Source organism: Nyctereutes procyonoides, unplaced genomic scaffold, assembly GCF_905146905.1.
Source record: "Nyctereutes procyonoides isolate TBG_1078 unplaced genomic scaffold, NYPRO_anot_genome, whole genome shotgun sequence".
In the NCBI taxonomy this organism is placed as follows: domain Eukaryota; kingdom Metazoa; phylum Chordata; class Mammalia; order Carnivora; family Canidae; genus Nyctereutes; species Nyctereutes procyonoides.
This window is the reverse complement of record NW_026575029.1, coordinates 3,637,594-3,658,860: the sequence shown is the minus strand read 5'-3', so window position 1 is coordinate 3,658,860 and position 21,267 is coordinate 3,637,594. Positions and strand designations below refer to the sequence as shown.

The following is a 21,267-nucleotide window of genomic DNA, read 5'->3' as shown; positions in this document are numbered from 1 at the left end:
AGTCATTCTACTTTTCTTTCACAGACAACAGTTTCACATACAGTACGGATGAAAATATAGATAGGCAGACATCCCATGCTACATTTGAATTAACACTCTCTGTTCTCCATGTGGAGAAAACTCATGCATTTTTAAAAAGAGAAAACAGAGAACTTGAAATAGGATGTAACAAACAATATCCAGGTAACATGTAACATTTTACCTTAGAAGAGAAATATTGGTAGAAATTCCCAGTGCACTGAACTCTCAAAAGAGTTTCTTTTCTTTTTAAACTAAGCATCAAGACCAGTATCTGTAATAGATACTTATAATATTGGAAATGACAAACCTTAGCATCCCATATATCCACATAAATATTGCAATGAATGAAAGTTAACATGTTTGTTGAATATGTAAAGTCAACATCTTTTATACTGGCTACCCAAGTGTTACCATTTCAGGAAAAGAAAAACATTACAATTCATTCACAACACATTTCAAAAGCATCTTCTTCTGAACGATGGCTGTGTGGTGAAATGAGATATAAGAGTTTGCATGGCAATTATAAAAGTGACTTCTTGATGACTATTGAATTAGTTAGGAGATCCATGTCCTTGGACATCTGGGCCAATTCCTAGGTCCCAGAATTATGAATGGATTACCGACAGATTTACTGCAAATTGTCCTTAGAAATCCCCTTGGTCCAAGAGTGGATGGGGAAATCTGGGGTTCCTTTTAGTCTGAGTCTGTAATTTGCTCTCCTTCTTACATTCTTTATTTGCTACCTTCCCATCTAAGCCATCTATCTAGCATAAGACTAAGTACTTACATTACTAAAACTTGAAGCATTCAATCTATTAATTGGAAGTGTTTACTAACACTATTAGAAATTTCACTCAACAGTCTGAATGTGGAATATATAAACTTAAGACTCAAGAGTGGATAAAAATTATTGGACACATGCATGACTTCAGAGTACAAGGCTTCTACAAGTCAATATAAAGTTATTAACAATGTATCTGTCATTAAATTTATAAAGTATACTATTTTAAGAATTATGAAGACTAAGCCATTTCCAGCCATGTTAAGCCATTTAATTCAATATAAATATATTGAATAATTCTATAATTATTTTATATAAATAATAAATACATGCAAAATAAACACAAGTTATCCATAAGCCTGTAATTTATTAAAGTTCTTCAGATTCTCATCGAATCATGTATATATACTGTTTATGCAGAAATAAGATATGCATATATCAACTGCTATTAATATTTTATAATAATTTTCCAGCTTTCTTTTCTCAGTCTTCTTTTTCATTTTAAATCACTGCAGAATAATGTTCCCTCACTTATGTGTAGATATATTTTTTTGGTTTTCTTAACCATTTCTTTTTTGCTTTTGAAGTGAAGGTTGGTCTAGCCTTTTTTCCATTATCATGAGCAACAGTGCTATAAATATTTTTATACAAAGAGTTATTTCCTGGCTTTGGACCATTCTTTAGAACACATTTCCAGGAGTAAAATTTCTGGCCAAAGATTATACATTCAAACCACATGATATTGAAAGTGCTCGTGTTAGTCACTCAAAAAAATATAGAAATGTAATTAAAAAATGGAAAATGCTGTATTTCAAAGCACAGCTGCTTTTGTCTCACAGAAACATCATAGCACCATTACAGTGCATAGCAAAGTTATAAATAAGAAAATATTTTCTGATGATCAGTTCTTACATTCAGAGAAAAAATGTTTTGTAAAACTTATTTAGTTGTGCTCTTTCTACATGTTTCAATCATTCTAGTATTTTTAAGTTGTGTAAAAGTTTTACTTTTTCATCATAGCATCCAGTGCTTGGTACAACTGGTTGGTCTAACTTCACTGCTCTCTTATGTTAAAATGTGAACATGACTTCAAAAATCAGAGTGTTCATTGAGATAAAATAATCTACTTTTGAAGTCCATATAGAACCTTTACTTTGTCATCATCCCAATTCTATTACTTTAATTCCTTTAATTTGACTAGCATCATAAGTTACTGAAGTGGATCATTCCTTTGACAATTATGAACGTTGGGCTGTTGCCAGAAGTCTGTGGCTCCATTAATCCCATAGGTGTCTATGACTCAAGGACTCATGTTCCTGGGTGTGCCAGCCAGCTATGTCCTTGTTTTTACCAATCCTTCCCAATATGTCTTTTCTTTTCCTTGATAGCCTTTAAGAGAACCCCTATTCCCACCCCCTTCTCTGACTTACCAGGTCTCTATACTGTTCACACACTCAGGCCAAGATTTACCACAGCCTTTATGAGCTCTATTATTATGGTGGCTTTTAGAACTTTTCTAAGGTTACCTTAAAACAGGAATCATCTCCATGTGAATTTGGATAGTTAGGAACCAGTTTTGAGGAAAGTTGACTAGTTATAGTATTTGAATTAATTTATTTAGAGGTACTTGGTCAATAGATGAAAAAGTAGCTATTATAAACAGCTATTTATAAGGGCACATTTGGTGTTGGCATGGACAATGTAATCTGGGATTTGCAACTCAGCTTCATTATCTCTAGAATCAAGGCATTGGACAAGACAGTGATTAGAATCTTGTCCCCTTACCAAAAAAAAAAAAAAAAAATCTTGTCCCCTTCAGGGAACCCATGGAGGAATCCACATTTCCACGGGTACATCTCTCCTGTTATGTATAGATGCCACCATCAACCTTACCCCTCACTTCTCAGAGAGCTGAGACAGCTGACACTTAATAGTTAATTCTCAAATATCCCAGTCATGTAAAAACAATCATAGTAACAATTCAGCTTCATTTTTCAGATCAGTAAGCCAAAACTCACAGATTATTTCTTAGTATCACAAATAAGTAAAAAGAGGAAAGAGAATGATGATTTTGACTGGCACTCTCTATTGCATAGAAGATTACTATGATGGAACAGATGGCCTAAGTTGATTAAAATCAGCATCTTTATTTTGTCCTTTACGCAAGTATTTATGTTCTGTATGAATACTCAAGGAAATCATCTTAGGAGACTATCTTTTGCCTTTCTCCCTCCAGGTGTTACAAGTTAAAAAGGGTACGAATGCTGAGGAAAAGATCTGTACTGTATCTGCACTCTATTGCCACCCAATGGTGAGTAGTGGCACCAACATGCTAAAAGTTGATGCCTTTGGACAGCTCTCACTAACTTCCTTCAGCCTGGATTCATGTTGAAAGGATATTTTAAAGACCACGGAATGTGGTGGAATAGATATTTATCTGTTTTTCTGACGATGAAAATTCCTTCCTACATTTTAAAGTCTTGAGAAAGGATCACTTTTTAGCCACCCGTATTTTTGGTCTGCGATTGTTTCTATTTTAACTCTTACCATCTTTGTGATCAATACAGGATATACATTTGTGACATTCAGAGAGTCTTACATGTATTAAGAATACAATAAAAATTAGAAAACATAATGAAGCATCATGTTGTTTTCATGGAATCCTAGATATTTAACTTTTTTCCATTGGGAAGGTAGCAATCCTTCCACCGTCCCGTTAAGTGTTGCAATTTTTAAAGGTTATCAAGAGTGGAGACAAATGAGACAAGTTTCAACCCATGCTAATATTCAAAGCCAGATCCATCTCACTGCTCCTAAGGGAACTGGTGTGAAATATCCCAGAACCTCTGGTTTTAGTAAAATACATACTTCCCTATCTCAGATGGGGAGAGGCAGTCTGTCCAGAACCCATCTATCTGTGCTTCTGCAGAGGCACCTCTGCAGGATTAGCTACATCTAGTATTCAGTAATTCTTAAGTAAAACTGGACTATTACTTTAAGCACTAATGAGGAAGAATATTTGAAAGAGTTATAAGCACTTCTAGAGTTCTTCAAATTTTTTCCCAGAAAATGTTAGTTGTAGTATTTGCCAACCAGAATTCGATGAAATTCTCCCTGTAACAATCCCATGTTTATGTAATAGGCTTATTTTTTCCTTCTTAAACTATGATACACAACTTTGCATGAATCTAAAGAATATAGATTATTTATGCTCCACACAAACACATATAATGTATAAGCACATAATGTAAAAACCTGGCAAAGAAAAAAACTTGAGGTGACCCAAACAAAACATGGCGTCTCCCTGACCCATGGGAAATTTATGGCTGGGCCATATTAATTGTGGAAAAATCTTCCCTTTTGTTTTGGCTCTGGAAGGCCTTTCTGTGAGGGAGTCTAAGAATCTCTTCAAATCAACATTCCGCTTTCTCTATGGCAACCCAAATCTCTGCCTCAGAAACAAAGGGAGGTCTCGTTATGCAAGCAACAAGAGCACAAAAAATGGCATAAGCACAGAGAGGTAGCAACACTTTTTGAAAGTGGAAAAGGAAATCCTCTTTGCAATCAATTGGGCCCTTAACAATTTGCAAGCTATGGTCATCAGTAGGCCAGGTAAGGTCAAACCGGGGTTTATTAAATAGAAATGGTGAAACGATTGCCTTTTGCAGAGACAGAAATCCCCAAATGCCTTGGCTGCCTTCCTCAGAACTGATAGTACCATTTAGAACCCCGACATATGAAAGAGCTTTCGATGTTACAGAACCAAGGAGTTACTGGGAAAAGTAATTTTGCCTTTAAATTCAATCAAAGTTTTCCAAAGCCTGGGAGTACCTGGAGTCCAGAGTACTGAAATACCCCAGAATCCCTCGTTTAGGTTTAAAAAGTGTCGTGGAGCAAATGTAGCCCACACCACCAGAGCAACAGGAGGTTGTGCAACTAAGGATGATGGATTCAAGAGAACAATCGACATAAACTGAATGCCACCGAAGCAAACACTACTGAAGTGCTCGCTATGCGATCAGCAAGCACCAGCTTTATTCTTTGCACTAAAAACTGTGATTGGAAAGCAGCGATTTACAGAGAATGTGGCAGGAAGCATGAGATGGACGGAGAAGACAACATATACTACACCCTGACTTGGATTATAAGAATCTGGTCATGTCTTTCTGGATTTCTGGAAAGTTCGACACAGAGACACAGAAGAGAAACACGTTGCCCACAGACTGCATTGGATTTTTCAGTTGATCTGACTTGGCAGCTCATGATGGATGGTCACTTCATCTCGGGGGTACCTCTGGGCCCACTTTGGGGCAAAGCACAGCAGTGACAGGGAGGGAGGGCCAGCCTACTGCGGGTGGGTGGGTGGCCAGGGTGCCTGGCACGAGGGGGCCGTTGTGACCCTACCCTGTGGGAAGCGCTGAGGCCTCGGCCCGGCGAGCCGCAGGATCTCCTACACAGCACTGGGCTACGCGGAGGCTTACCCAACACAAATACCTCGCTTTTTAGGTCAGCCTGCAAAAGCCATAGACGTTAGTTAGTTCTGGTCTTCATCCTACAGCCTTCAGGAGGAGCTTTGCCTGATTTGCTTTTCCATGCACACGCAGCATGCCAAACTCTCGAATGCGACAGAGCCGGGCAGGTTCACTGGCCTGCAGACAGGTCTTGGGGGGCTGTGGGCACCGTCCACACCACAGGCCTCAAGTGCTGGTTTCACACCGAACCCAACAGGCAGAGCAGAGACAGATTTACGGAGAGAAGGGGGACATAAGGAAGATGTTTGAGGGTGATGTCGGTGGCTAAGAGCACATACAAGGATTCCTGTGTCTCTAATAGAATGTTTAACAACAGGGCTTCGGGGGGACAGGACAGCCTCAGATCTGATCTGTTTTCTTTGTGCTTCTTTGAATAGATGCAAGGTAAGACAGAGGGAAATTTCACTGCATACCCACCAAGGTTCATAAGAAGTCTCCATCATTTGGGGCAAATTTTCTAACAAAACACATAAGGAGAAAATATGGTTTTTCTGGGAAAAGTGGTAAAATATAATTAAAAACTGAATATGGTCCTAACTCCACCTTGTGACTGTTTTGGCATTCTTTCAAAGTAAGCTTTTTTTTTTTTTTTTAAAGATCTTATTTATTTATTCATGAGAGAGACAGAGACATAGGCAGAGGGAGAAGGAAGCTCCCCGCAGGGAGCCCGATGTGGGACTCGATCCCCAGACCCAGGATCACACCTTGAGCTGAAGACAGCCGCTCATCCACTGAGCTACCAAGGCGTCCCCAAAGAAAGATTTTTAATATGACAGTGAATCAACTAACCTTTCTTGGGTGAGTATGCTTTATTTTCTTTCCAGGAGTGGACAAGATCTACTACTTGTCCAAAGTGCTAGGCAAGTATTTGATATGTTTATAAGAACTTCAGCAGGACTAAATGACTTTTCAATAAAAGTGTGTGCTTTTCTTAACTCTCATTGAGGAGTGTTTTCATCGTAATTAGTAATGATTGACCTCAAATCTGCAGTCTCTAGGTGAAATGCATTAGGTGTTTTTCTTTAAGGGTATGGCAGAGGGGATCCCTGGGTGGCGCAGCGGTTTGGCGCCTGCCTTTGGCCCAGGGCGCGATCCTGGAGACCCGGGATCGAATCCCACATCGGGCTCCTGGTGCATGGAGCCTGCTTCTCCCTCTGCCTATGTCTCTGCCTCTCTCTCTCTCTCTGTGACTATCATAAATAAATAAAAAAAAATTTAAAAAAAAAAAAAAAAAAAAAAGGGTATGGCAGAGAATGCTTGATGTTCTCTAATATCCATTCTCTTCTTTGTCCTCTGTAGTAGAATCATGAGAGGCACATGGACATTCTGAATAAAGTCTATTTCTCAACCTTGTATCCAGATGTGCTCATGTGGTAAGTCTTGACAGATGGGATCTATGCAGTAGGAAGGGACTGCTGGAGCTGGTGCAGCCACTTTGGATGATACAGTGGAAGCCTCTCATTGAGGAAGATGATGTGCTAAAATCAAATGGAACCTCCTGGGTGTCCTGGTGACTATGGAGCCACATACTAGCCCTCAATGCATAAGAGAAATATACTTGTACATTGTTTAAGCTGTAATTATTTTGAGTTTTCTGGCATGGCAGCTGCCCCAATCTCAACTAGTACAGATGTTCTAGGGACATTAAGGATCATAGAAAAAAAAAACATTCAGCTGTTTGAATGATGTGGATAAATAGCTGGAAAGATCCTTTGAGCATATTAGGAAAAATCAGTGCTTAATTCCATGTAGGAAACTGTGCTCATGGGGATTACTTTCTGATGGGATGGTTTTAGAGGAGGAAGACTTCCTTTTGGGCCCAGAATAACTGAGTTTCTTGGAAGAAACCCAAAGAAGAGTCTCTCTCTTCACAAAGAGCTTATATTGCAATTTGAGTCCACACGCAATCAGACTCTTAGATGGAAGTTAAGCTTATTAGAAGAGTTGAGAACTTGGATAATTTTTAGTATGAAAAACCACTATTTTAAAAAAAAGATGCTCAAAAGACTAGAGAAAACATTGGATTCTGATTTATATATCGCTCATAATTTATACGTACATTCAGCCTTCTGTCATCTATAAGGTGTTGGTGAATTTTACCTTTACGGAAGATTTTGGATGGTTTGTGAGAGGCTTGCATTGTGTCAGAAAACACCTTAAAATAATAAAAGTGCATTAAATTAGCCTGGGTTAGACAATGGTTGATGGGAGTTGATAAAAGTATTGTCACAATTTCATGCACATTATACTATACCTACCAAAACCTTAAAAGTTTATTTTGTCTTTGCTTTCAGGGCAAGGTTACTTTCTTTGTAATGAGCATAACTTGTAATATTCTTGAAATGGAAGAAATAGGAAGCCTTCTTAGAGGAATTGAGCAAACACAGTTTATCAGTGTCAGATGTAGGGCTAAACTATGATAATGGCCTAAACTTTGCCACTCATTCAATTTGCATTTATATTGACAAGCACAGGTAACTTCAGTCAACTTATATTCTTCCTATGAATAGAAAAACAGATTTATGGGGCACCTGGGGGGCTCAGTCAGTTAAGTGTCTGCCTTTGGCTCAGGTTGTGATCCCAGGGTCCGGGATCGAGCCCTGAGTCAGGCTCCCTGCTTATCCGGGAGTCTACTTCTCTCTCTTCCTTTGCTGCTGCCCCCTGCTCATGCTCTCTCTCTCTCAAATAAATAAAATCTTAAAAAAAAAAAGAAAGAAAAATAGACTTATAAGTCTTACAAAAAGCTCAGTGGGGAATTAAAAATTATCATTTGCTCTTGAGTAAGATAAAAGAGAGGAAAGCTTCATTTTTTCTGGAGTTAGTTACCTGATGTAGTTATGAAAGTATTCTTTGAAAACATTGTCATTGTGCATACTCTCCATCCTCGCACATGATTGTGCAAACGACTGAAACCTAATGTGTGTATGAGATGAGCTTGATTCTTGAAGAAGAACAAACCTGTGTAAATCCTGGTTTTGTCCTTGACACTACAATGGCGAGATCTTCATCTCTCTAAATTAGAGAAATCCGATTCTAAAGTTACTTTGTCATTTATTGACTAAGCTTAAGGGCTAAAGAACAAGTGGGAAACGGCAAGAAATAAATGCTTTGGCCTTAAAAAGAAAACTTCAGAAAGAGTGGGGAAAAGGCAAAGTCTGAGTCTTAGATATTACCTAAAATATCATTATTCTTGTTTTTAAAATTTCCTAATTATTTCATGCCAGCCAAAACAAAACCTCAAAGGGCAAAGAGTAACTAGTCTTTAAAGTATTCCATTTTTTCAAAAATTCCTTTCATAGGTTAGATGAATTCATATTACCAGACTATTTCAGTGGAGGGAGTCAGTGATGGGGGTTTGGCATACTGTGCAGACAGCATTTCTCAGGCGTTGGGGGTTGGTGGTTCCTAGTACAGAAACTGAACTCTACCAGAACCTTCGTGTTTTCACTCCACTGCAGGGGCTCCCATTTTACAAAGTTCCAGAGACAGAATGTGAGGATGGGTTATTATTTAAAGTCTATCACGTTTTGTCTCAAGGAAGAGGTTTCAGGATCATTCTGATTGCAGAAGCAAAACTTTTCTGTGATGGATTGATTTTGTGCTGTGGTTGCCATTAAACCTCTTTCCAGGGCCAGCCACTAATTTTGTTGGAGGTCTTTTTTCCTGGTTTCCTTATGGGGAGTTAGAAACCAGCACGGCTCCCAGCCTACAAGACTCAAGAGTTGGGTGCTTGGTGACCTGTTAACAAAAGAAAGCTTCATTCCTGCAATCCTCATTATTTTACTGCAGTTTTATAGAAGAATAAAGTTCAACACTGTGCTAAGGATCATCCTGTCCTCAGGTTGGGCTGAACCTGTTGTTGGGCAGGACACACGGGAGGCCGTGACCCCACTGAGAAGGTAGAGAGGCTGACCGGCACAAAAACCCATGTCTTTGAATGGGATAGGCCTCAAAAAAAAAAAAAAAAAAAAAAAAAAAAAAGATCCAGTGATCACTTTTTATTTTTATAAATAAATTTTAGTTCATTTTATTCCTCAAGCTGGGTCTAGCTGCTGCGCAAGGATATCTCTTAAGTTTTTGGACAGAGGCCATGCCAATGATGTTAAAAAAAAAGTTAGCGAGCAGTATTTCCATGACTTTTTAGAACTTGTAAGATGGCACAAATCTAAATATACCTAGTTAACAAAATTCATTTAAAGCCATGCAATAAACCACACTCAGGATGCAGTTACCTTTAGTTTTGGTGAATTTCTCTCCTGTTGGTAAGGGTACTTAGGGAGGAGGGGAGGCGAGTAGGGCTGGGGAGTCTGAGAAAGGGTCGAGGCCAGGTCAGAGATAGAGGCTGAGGGAGAATGAAAAGGAAGGGAAGGAAGGAGAGAGCTGGGAAAAGGTGTAGACGGTCCATCTCCCGGAGAAGGTGAAGGTGGCTTAAAGATCGAGGAAAGACAAGATGTGATTACGCCTTGTGCCCAGAAAGAGGCCATCTGGTCTTTAGAGAGTATCCCCCAACCTCAAATACTGTTAAATTTACCAAATGCCCTGGCAAGTGACATCTATGACAAATTTTCGCTTGAAAAACACCAACTTTTTTTTTGAATTGGTTTGGAATTCCCGGTGGGTGTGATCATTTTTCTGATGTGGGTGGCTGGAAACAAGAGCCCCCACATTCTACAACTTTATAATATATTTATATATATTATGTATATATTATATATACACATGAAAGGAAAAACGATCTAAAACCCCGGGATGACTCTTTGTAACTTGCTTGTAAAGTAGATCACAAATTCGGAGAGTTGGTTGCAAAGCTAGGGGGGTGGGGGGTGATGGTGTGTGCGGGTGTGTGCCTGTGGGTGCGCGGTGGGAACCGTGGTGAAGCTCCCCCACCCTGCCTGGCCCGGGAGCTGCTTGCAACAGGCTCCTGGGAACCAAGTCCCATATCTACTCGCATCTTGCAATTGATGCCGTTGAAGGGAAAATGAGTTGTTTAAATAAATTACTGACTCAGAAACATGGTTGGCTTTCTGTAATGAATGGTCTCTTGTATTCAGTAGTGTGTTTATTTTATACAGGTGCACATGTGGCTGGGTTCTTTATTCAGGTGACCTTTTCTCTCCTGGTTGAGGAACTAGACAAGCCATGGAGTTTTGTGGGTGTCCAGGGGCCTCATGAGCACTGATTACTTAAACCCCAGAACACCCCATAGTATAGGCTGCATGCCTCTATATTTGTTACTGGCAGGATCTTAATAGAAAACTAGGGGATTTTGAAAATTATTTTCCTTTTCTAAGATTTTTAAATAGAGGACCCACGGGGGGAAAGTGACTTCCATAGCAACATGATATAAAACATTCTTTTTGTTTCATAATTTTAGTATTTGCCAGTAATCATATTTTCTTTTTAATTTACAGGTGACATATTTGAGAGAGGAAGTTCTGTTTTTGTTGTTGTAGTTTTAAGGACTTTATTTATTTGACAGAGAGAGAGAGAGAGAGCGCAAGGGAGCACAAGGAGGGGGAGCTACAGAGGGAGAGGGAGAAGCAGGCTTCCCCCTGAGCATGGAGCCAGAGGTGGGGCTCCATTCCAGGACCCTGAGATCATGACCTGAGCAGATGCTTAACCGACTGAGCCACCCAGGTTCCCCCTTGTTTTTGTTTTAAGAGAAAAATTTAGGGGTGCCTGTGTGGCTCAGTCAGTTAAGTGTCTGCCTTGGGCTCAGGTCATGATCCCAGGGTCCTGGGATGGAGCCCCACATTGGGCTCCCTGCTGAGTGGGGAACCGGTTTATCCCTTTCCTCTCTGCTTGTGCTCTCTTAGCTATCTCTGTTGCTATTTCTCTCAAATAAATAAGTAAAATCTTAAAAGAAAAAAAACTTCATAGGCTAAAGATTTAGGGATCTCCGCTCTTTACTAATTAAAATCGTTGCATAAGATTCTTTGTAAGACGAAAATGCATTAGTAGTCTTAAGTAGCCACCAACTTGAAGAAATTATTTCTTCAGAGTTAAAAGGGCACAGGAGCACTTTTTTTTTTTTTTTTTGCTTCCTCCCTCTTTCTTTCTCTCTCCTTTTTTGCAAACTGCATTTGGAATTGGACTCATCTCTCTGTGTATCAACTTCCTCGTCTCTAAAGCAGGGCTAATAATATAACGCACCTTGCTGAGTTATGCAAAGTAAAGACAAATAGGTCTTTGAATAGCGTTTGATACTCAGCAAGAACTCAACTATGTAGCTACCCTTATTAATAACAAAAAATCAGGAAGACTACACATTGCAGACTTTAAATATGAATGTATAGTCATAAAGAGGTAATGGAATTATATATCTACATTGTCTTACTAAAACTTGGTGTGTTTCCATCTAGTCCTCCATTCCCCAACTTACAAGTGCTTGTGTTTCTTAAGAGGAAGCCTTCTAGGGCAAATGCCCAAATCGATGTTTATTAATGTGATTAACTGTACTCTCTAAATATAGAAAGACTGGTTAGTTCTTCAATACTTAGGCAAGATTAAAATACCTCATAATGGGTTTTCGCTGCCTTGCTGTCTTCCTTAGGGGTCCTAGGATCTGTGGGGGTAGCTACTGGGGATTTTATGGGTTTCCTCTCCTCTTCGTCCTCCTCAATGTGCAGACTTGGGGTTGCTTCTGTGCCATCGCAGGCAGGCCAGAGAGCATCTGGGTCTTGAGATTCTGGCCCTCTCCGGATGCCTGACATCACCCCCTCGCAGATGTCCTCTTCCTCTCCAATGACAGGGAGACTTTTGGGCCAGGGGCCCATATGAGTGTGTGCAGAGGCCACACACTTATCACTTGGGAGTCGGGGTAACTTTTCAGGGTCTCCAAAGCCCTTTCTCATTTTTGTCAAATCCGCAAACTTGTTTCGAGCTGTCTTTTGTGGATCCTGAGATGCTATTGCCTCCGAAGGCAGGACTGTAGCTGGGGTCACCCCAGAGCAGGGGAAAGGAGGCAGAGAGGATGCTGATTTGGCCGGCACAGCAGCTGGGGGCAATGGGAGGAGCACCGAGGGCTCCTCCTTAATCTCAAGGACGATGTCCTCTAGGATATCTGGTTTGGCTTGGTCATCTGGTAAGGGTAAAGCACCAAGCTTCTCTAATTCATCCAAGAAGTTGTCCAGAAAAAGAAGTGGTGTGGGGGTCAAAGGATTTGCCGGTGGACACTTGGCTGTCAGGGATAGCCACCCCCGGGCTGTTTTATCTGAGCCAGGTGAAGCTTTGTGCATGAGAGGGGGGGCTGGTTCACTGAAAGCCAACTTAGAAATGAGCAGGGATTATGAAGTTAAAAAACAAATCAAGAAAACAATAATAATAATAATAATAATAATAATACAGCAAAACACAGAGACAGAGAAATGCAGGCAAGGTATGGTAATACATATAAAAATATTTTATGCTGTGGTCTTGATTTGAAGATATTTTGCGGAATTTAAATAAAATCATTAGCATATTCACTAGAAGACTCTGAACAATGAAACTCCTTGTACTCGGAAGGGGTACCAGATGTCAAACAAGATCAAGCTGTCATAGAGATTGTAAGGTCGTATAGTGAAAATAGAAGTGATTTTGTTGAACAGATTAAGTCTTTTAAACTAGGCTTCAGATACTGACTTAGGATACATGACTCTGAAATAATGTGACTGTAAAATGAAAAACAATAATGAAAACTTTTCTCATTCCCTGAATTTGTTTAGTGCTCTTTCTTCCCATAACAGTGCCAAATCTTGTGAATTCCCATAATTTTCTCACTTATGTTTGCAAGGTAATTAAAATCTATGGCATAAAATATTTTTATGTCATTATATATTGACACATTTCCAAAAGAATAAATTCCAAAAATTATTTCAAGAACAGAAACTCATGATCAGAACAAAATTAAACTTATGATAATTTCTACTTCAAAGTTTAAAAAATCCAAAGTAAAAGTTTGCATAGAAAGGGAACATTTGACTTTAATGGGAGTAAACTTTTACTAGTACTCCCATTCTTTTGTGTAAACCCATAGAGTATAATTTTTGAAACTTGATCTCCTGAAGTAAAATATACTTCTGTGTATCTTAATAGTATCTCTCTATTTTGGATATATTGAATAGAACAGAATTTTAATAGAGATTCCTTAAAAGTAGTTCTAGATGTGCTGCCTAGGAACATTCTAAGACATTTATCTATTGTTGTCCAAATAGAAAAAATGCTACATACTATGCACATGAAGGCCTTGAGAATCTGGGGGGTGGCATTTTACTTTCATTCTCTCCAGGTAGATGATTTGGGTTTGAAAAAAACAAAATCTAAAAGGAAGATTTTGGAGATGTACTTTCTAGTTGGTTGTTTAGGATGAGACTTCACTCATGCACTTAGCACTCTTGGTCCTAGGGCCACTTAACTTTTGACTTCTGTGTCCTATCATAGTAATGGGTCATTAATAGAATTTATTTAGCTATTTTTTTTAAAAAGGAGATATGATGTCCTGTTACCATGGGGTGGGATAAAGAGGCAGAGTCACAAGCTCATGTGAACATTCTAATGGAAGATTCTGGACTAATGGCAACCCAGCACCTGATATAAAGTGATACTATATGTTTGGTCTTTTATTAGATAGATAGTCACTCTTAGCAAGTCCTATGTTCAATTTTTAAGAAGACAAAAATTACCTAAGTCTCCTTTGATAGGCTAGAGGAATTCTTACTGACCAGTGTTCTAGTTTATGCTCTTTGTTATGTAACACCGTAATAGATTTTGAAAATCTGTGCAATATGTAATAATTCAAGATGATTTCTTTTCATTTGTGCTTTCTCTCATGGCCAGGAATATTATATGGATGAAGGAAGAAAGAGCTTTAAATCCCACTGTTGTCATGACTACCACCATCATTTTTACTACCTGCTCCTATTACCACCCTGGTCACCAGTATGCATGTTAACAGTTCAAAGTGCTTAGCTTTGCAATAGACTACTAACAGTCAAATTAAGTATCTGAGTTCCCTGTATAACACAAACATACCCACAATACAAAAATCATATAATTACCATTTCTCCCTAAAGCACTGGAGTTGGACTCGACTACACTAAAAGCAGAAATCTCAGAAATAGTATCCACTTACATTTGAGTCTCCCATAAAATAAAGACAGGATGTTGAGAAATGTGATTTGAGAGTGTCAAAGAGTGATTTGTGAGTCAATGAGTTCCTTCCTCTATTTGCAAATATCAGTTAGAAAATAGGATATATAGCATTTAGTGTATTTTTGGATGTCATGATTTGGAAGTATTTTGTAGTTCTTTTTCTGGAAATGATTCAGTTCAACCCTACTGAGAAGTTTCCTTCATTAAGCCAGTGATATCATAGCATAGATTGCCAGATGGGAAAAAACTGTTAAGCATTTTCTTTCAAATTATAGACATGAGCTTTTGAAGATATTTTTTCCCAGCATACTATAAAACATTAATTAGTTATTAGTGAAATTTCTCTATTTATAAAATGTAAAATCTGATGTTCTAAGAAAAAACTTAGGAAACTGAAAATACATTTAAATTGTATTCACAACCAAGATTAAAATACTGTGATCTAAAATATTGCACTGCCAGTATTGATTAGGACATTATGGAAGAATTTCTTAAGTGTTAAATAAAGCTTTGTAGATACATGCTTATTCTTTCTTATAAAATTTTATTTGAAGGCACGGTCATTTTGAAATTTAGCTGGTAGTTCTTTTGTGATAACTGAATGGTAAATAAGACAAATATATGGATGAAGAGTCTGATCTTTTTATCAGCAGGAACTACTGAAGGAAGAACATTGATCTCTAAAACTAAGCTCTGGTAGTGAAGTAAGCATACTAAAGAAGCTTCTGGAAGCCTTTATAATCAATCAGACAAAATCAGATAGTACCAAACTATTCCATTATCCAATGATAAAGGATTGAGAGCAGTTACCCTATAACTGAAACCCAGTCTTCAAAGAGGAGTAGGATAAATAAAATGCCCTATTAAAAGAAAATGCTTCTTTTACTCATTTTACCCAATGCTTCATTTTACATTTTAACATATGTTAAAATGACTCATTTTCAAAGGGTGTTTGGGTCTCTGGGGATGCTATCTTGCAGCGGGACATGAAATAACTTCACATTTTGATAATGTCTGATATACTGTTGTTATTTTGTTAGCTTTTTTCTAAATGGTTTATTTTTTTTCAAGTCCCAGCCTTGATCTCAATCAAAACATTTAACATATTTTGCAAAACAATATGTTTAAAATGTTGGGAAGTGAAATAATTCCTTGGTAATTTAAAGTTTTACACTTGAAAGTTAATGAGAAACAGAAAGAAATCTCTAAATGCCATCCATGAAAAGAACATGATATATTATAATTAAATAGAAAATTAAGAAAAACTTCACACTCTGAGTAAAGAAAGTAGGAGAATAATCTTTTCTAAATAACCAGTTCAGGAAGTAAAGGCCCTTTTAGACTACATATTGAGAAAGGTAATTATCTTTCTAGCTACTAGCTCAAGTGAGACATGATCTGGCACAAAATCACCCTAAACCTAATAAAATAAACTTGAGGACTCCTAATCACCACCTAGTGACATTTTCATGCAAACTAATAAACAAACTGACTTATGGACCTTAATTAAAAATTTTTACTCTCTCTCTATATTAAGAAACCCCAAGACTTTTATAGAATTTTGTCAAGTTAATTACCATGTATTGATGAAATAAACCATTTTGGGATCTATCTATTCACATAGACTTTTATATAGTATATATATATATATATATATATATATATATATATATACACACACACACACATACACACACCTATGTATATGTATGTGTGTATATATATATATCTATATATAATCCATGTAAAATATGCATAGATAAATATGAAATCGAGCTTTTAAAAAAATTAAGCTTCAGGAAAAATTTTTCACAAAGCAGATATATATGTGTATATGCAGATACATATCCTATGGGATTTTATGATACTAATGTTTTCTCCTTCCATATTTTAATTTGAAAATAAAATTATCAAAATATGAAAATAAAATTATCAAAATTAGGCATTAAATCTTTTGCTAGCACCCCTCAGAAAAAATAAATTATATCGACTTGACATGGCACGCACACTTAGAAACGTAACATATACATTTTGTACTTTGCAATAGATAGGATGGTCCAGTCTAATGCCTAACGTCACATATTGATGATCTTCCTCCAAGCTCCCAAATATTATACTAATATGCTAGAATGTCTTCTTACCTTATTTGAACTTAAGCTGTGGATTCTATCACTAGAATAGCTGTGGGGTATTGGTGGGTCAGGGTAATTCTCAGCACCTTTGGTTGTATTCTTCTTGATGACTTCTACGTAGGAAACAGGGAAGATGCCTTGTCTGCTCGTTCCTGGAATTTTACCTTCATACCAGTTTTGATCAACTCTTTTAAGAAGAATAACTCTATCTCCCTGTAGTGAATATTAGGAAAATGCATTATAAATAGAGACGTGATAACAACAGCAACAAAAAGTGTAATTGTCAATGTTTTCTAATAAACGATGGTTTTCCATCTGGGAAAGTGTGATACCTCCAGTTGTTATTGTTGTTGTTTGTTTTGGTTTGTTTCTTTTTGCCAGAAGAATACAAATAAAGTCTCTGAGCTCACACCCAAACTGCAGGCTATCAACATCTACGCAATGTAATCATTCATTCATGCCATTAGATTCTTCCCTAAGGATGTGTGGTTCATGTGGATGGGCTTACCCATGTTCACACGGGTACCGTATCAAATGACTTGCACAAATTACTTTCAAAAAGCAGGATAGTTTAACAGGGAAAATCTCATCAGCTTCAGAAAAGTGCAACTCAGTTCGCTGTGCTAGTGTGTCTCAGATGGGTTGCAGAAGTCAGTCTCTGGAAGGGATGAAGTTGAATGGCACGCTGTTTTTCTTCCTTGATCTCCATATAGTAAGCAGTCAAAGAGTAAGGCTAGCAGGCTGGGGCAAAGATGGTACCCTCGCTAACCCCTAGCTGTGGCCAGGGCTGAGCTCCACGTGGTCTGCATCAAGCTCGTGGAGCACCACTATCCATTCTAATGGCTGGTGGCCACACCACAGTGGTCATTAAACATCTTTATAGAACCCCTGGCTTTAGTGGTCATAGAACTTCCTATGGTCACCATTCTAGCGGCAGCAATTGTGTCAATGCCACAAAACCCAGCTTATGTTTCAACTCAAAACCACTTGCCAGAAATACAGAGGCCAAATGTGGTTACACCACAGAAGCTCTGCAGCTGCATCCAGCAGGTGATACGGAAGTTTGGGCCACTGATTGGGCATGAGAGGAGGCACACAGTCAACACTTCAGCACAGGAGGGAGGCCTTCTTTCAGTGGCCATCAAGGTGCAAGCTTTCCTTTGGCCAAAATGCAGAGTGGTTTACAGAGCCCACTCCACACCATCACTGCCACCGTGCAGAACACACGGGAGAAAAGTAAATCTCCCTATTCTTAAAATTGCACTGATTTTTTGGTAACACACCACTGTGCTAGGCCCTCGCTTGAGCTATAAATTGCATTGGCAGGAGCTTCTCTCTTACTATGAAACATAAGCTGGTACGGTTCGTGGAAAGCTGTGTTGGAGCTTGGAGGGTGGCTACGGATCGGTTGATGATGCAGAACCAGGGCAAAGAAAGAACGAGATGAGGTTATGCCAGGATAAGAACACTGGTATTTCCCTTCTTTGCTCCTGGCTAAGGACTTCACCGGTAGGCGAGGAGGTTCTAGAACCATCCTGCACGTGACTCTCTACCCTGGGCTCTGTGCAGACCTGTGGTTGCCTCTAACAAATGAATGTGACCACTTAGCAAAGAATGAAAATCGTTCACTTGGTCTTTCTTCACTGTGTAAGGTCGCAAGTCCAGAAGAGCTCTTTCTGATATTATGAAGAAGAGAGTCTAGAATTGGATTGGCCGCTGGTGAAATTTGGGTCAATCATGAGGCCTGGAGAATGCTGATCAAGGGAACAGCACTGCACAAACGGCTCCTTAAAAAGGCTCTGTAGTGACAAGGACCTTCATTATTTTAGGACTATTCCTTGATGCCAAGATAAAAGTAAATGTTGGAACACCATTTCTTAAAAATTTGAATAATAAGGCAGCAGGACAACAATATTTTGAGTACATGAAAGTGCTTTTCAATGTGATGTTTCCCCAAATAGAGCTCCAGGATATTCAGCCCGTGATGCCCCTTGGAGAGGATCTGGAGCCTGCCATGCCAAGCCCGGGAGGGAAGGTCTCTCTGGGAAGCTTTGTGTCCCATAGGGGATCTCATCTGGAAGGACACAGGAGCAATAGGGGATGGTGCCTCAGGGCGGCCTTACAGAGAGTCCTTTGTAGCACACAGGGGAGACACAAAAATGTCCAAGAGAAAGGCAACCTATTTTAGTTTTGAAAATATATAGCCTTTCCAAATGCACCGTTGAAGAAAACAGCCAGGGTTACCTTTCTCAGTGATAGCTCCACATTTGTGTCAGCACTGAAATTATATTTGGCCATAGCTTCTCCGATTTCTCCAGGCTGGGCTGGGGGAGGTGGTCTCGCAGGCTGTGCTTTTTCAGGAGGTATGAGTTTCTATGAAGGAAAACACTTATTTATTTTTGATCTGTGGTGACTCTGGAAATAATAACCATGGGAGAGGAAAAGGAAAGGACTTACCTCTACATATGAAATCGGAAAAATGCCCACTCTCCCGTGGTGCTCTCCCTCATACCAATTTTGATCTATTTTCCTGAGGATGTAGACAGTATCTCCTTTCTTGAATGACAGCTCCCTGGAACAGACATGTTTCAGTAGGTTTTTTTTCCTGATGTATAGCAGTTGATCTTAAGATCAACACTCTCACTTGATCTGCATTTGGCTGAGAAATACACTGTCAATAGTAAGTAATCTGCGGAGCCCGGTTACATAAGGATTTTCCTTGCAAACTCTTAGAATTCACTTATCACATTATAACTTCAGATGTGATTTCAAAAGAGAACAAGCGTCAACATCACACTTGATATACATCAAGGGCACACTCATATGAAATTTGAAGGCAGGGGCAGGCTATTGCTGTGTAATTGTTGTTGATAGTGGAGGAGTCATGAAGCTTGGAATAATGGCAGATGGGTTCTGCACTGGTTTTGTTTGTCCTGAAGCTAGTTAGCAAGTTAGCCAGATGCTTGACTTCTCTTTCTGTCTCCTTTTGATGTGCTAAAGCTTACAATAAACAAAGTAAATATTTAGCCTTAGCACAGAAGGGCCATTAGCAGAAAAATTTTTATTTATGCGTCCTTGAAGCTGGTTGTCAGGCATGTAGGTGGAATGTCTTGATATGGGATTTACTTTGTGGAAAGAAAAAGATCTTTTATTCTTCAATGGAGCACAGAGATAGACATGTTTTAAATATGAAGACATGTACAAATTGCTGTTGCCTTCTTTATATCTTTTTTTAAAAAAAAGATGTAGTTATTTATTTTAGAGAGGGAGTGAGAGAGCACATGAGCAGGAGGGATAGGAGGCCAGAAGGAGTGGGAGAGAGAGGCAGAGAAACAGACTCCCTGCTGAGTGCAGAGTCTGATGTGTGGGGGCTCTATCCCAGGACCCTGAGATCATCAACTGATTAAGCCACCCAGGCATCCCTAGATCTTTGTTTTTTAAAAAATAAAAATATTTTCGAGACACTAACTATGCTTTTCCATCTGGGCTATTTCTAAGAAGAAGCTTAATTACCTGCTTCTTTCCTAAGCAGGTAAACGTGGGTATGTAATTTGAAGTTCTAAAGACTGTTAACTTATTTTGGATAATTCATGCCTACCTTCTCATGCTCACTGCATCTGTTTTTTCACGGCTTCATTATCCAGGGAATTGTGTCTGTTTGTTTTTTTGCCTCCATAATTATGTTTTGTTGGAGGACACTCATTTCCTATCTTTTCCCAAGAGCCCCACTTTCCTAGACATCTGCCTTCCTACTCCTGAATCTTCTGCATTGTTTTGTTCAGAATCTGGAGTTGGATCGTGTATTTGGGGCAAATAGATAATGAAGAGACAGGTGGATATCAGAAGTGGAATATTTCTCATTGATTGAAAGCTTGAATTGGAAAAAAAACTGTTGCATATTAAAAGAATGCACAATTAGACATGCGAAAATCTTCACATTGAACGCTCATTACATTTTCAGTAAACCTAAAGACAAAGGAGATTCCTAGAGCCTCACATTCAAACACAGTACTTCCCTCTTTTATGCAAGTGCCCGATGTAGAAAACAAAAAACTAAAATATTTCATGTTTACTATCCAACAGCTTTATTAGCACTGAGTGTGTTTTGTTTCTGGAAAGGAGACTAAGAAGCGGAGCTTTTTGTTTTTAAATGTCGATTGGAGAAAATGAACTTTTTCTTTTACAGCTGAAAAGAAATCTTTTCCATTTCTAAAGGCTAGTATTTAAATTTTTGATGGCAAAAAAATAAAATAAAAATTTTGATGGCTTCTAGGTGAAGGACAGAAACCTCACTTAACAGTTTTCAAAACTGTGTCCCTCTCATGTCAGACCTTGAGTTTCTGAGCTGCATTATGGTAAGCTTGCTTCTTCCCTCCCCTAAACCTTTTGAAGGATGGCCATTGACAACCTTTAGAAATGACATTTTATCTCTTTTTCCTATTTAACAATTGAGACATTACCTTTGGTGAATTACTGAGCTGTATTTTTAGAAATGAGAGTTTTTGCATTAGGTAAAGAAAAATAGCTTTTAAAATGGATATTTAATAAAAACAGATACCTCTACCTGTCTCTTGTTCATAAGATGTTAGGCACGAAAAGCACTTACATCTAGCTATTAGTTAAGAGCACTTCCGTGACATTCAGTGCTTCTGGGTGTGTGAGCCTTTTA

The 21,267-nt window shown here is 38.6% G+C and overlaps 2 protein-coding genes across 15 annotated transcripts in view; both read right to left on the bottom strand.

The window, feature by feature from the left end:
- Positions 1-21,267, bottom strand: part of SORBS2 (sorbin and SH3 domain containing 2) — a 214,851-nt gene that overhangs the window by 8,590 nt on the left and 184,994 nt on the right. For all 14 annotated transcript variants that reach the window (XM_055315725.1, XM_055315715.1, XM_055315716.1 and 11 more), the window contains 3 exons: positions 19,056-19,170; positions 18,843-18,971; positions 16,608-16,811 (listed from right to left, as the gene is read on the bottom strand). In XM_055315725.1, coding sequence (XP_055171700.1) covers positions 16,608-16,811; positions 18,843-18,971; positions 19,056-19,170 — 448 coding nt within the window. The remainder of the gene's footprint in view (positions 1-16,607; positions 16,812-18,842; positions 18,972-19,055; positions 19,171-21,267) is intronic.
- Positions 1,175-12,592, bottom strand: LOC129503566 (uncharacterized). Its single transcript, XM_055315729.1, has 3 exons — positions 11,850-12,592; positions 9,567-9,761; positions 1,175-5,314 (listed from the first exon to the last, which is right to left on the bottom strand). Exons 1-3 carry the CDS (start codon positions 12,570-12,572, stop codon positions 5,075-5,077), a joined length of 1,158 nt encoding a protein of 385 aa, XP_055171704.1. The 5' UTR covers positions 12,573-12,592; the 3' UTR covers positions 1,175-5,074.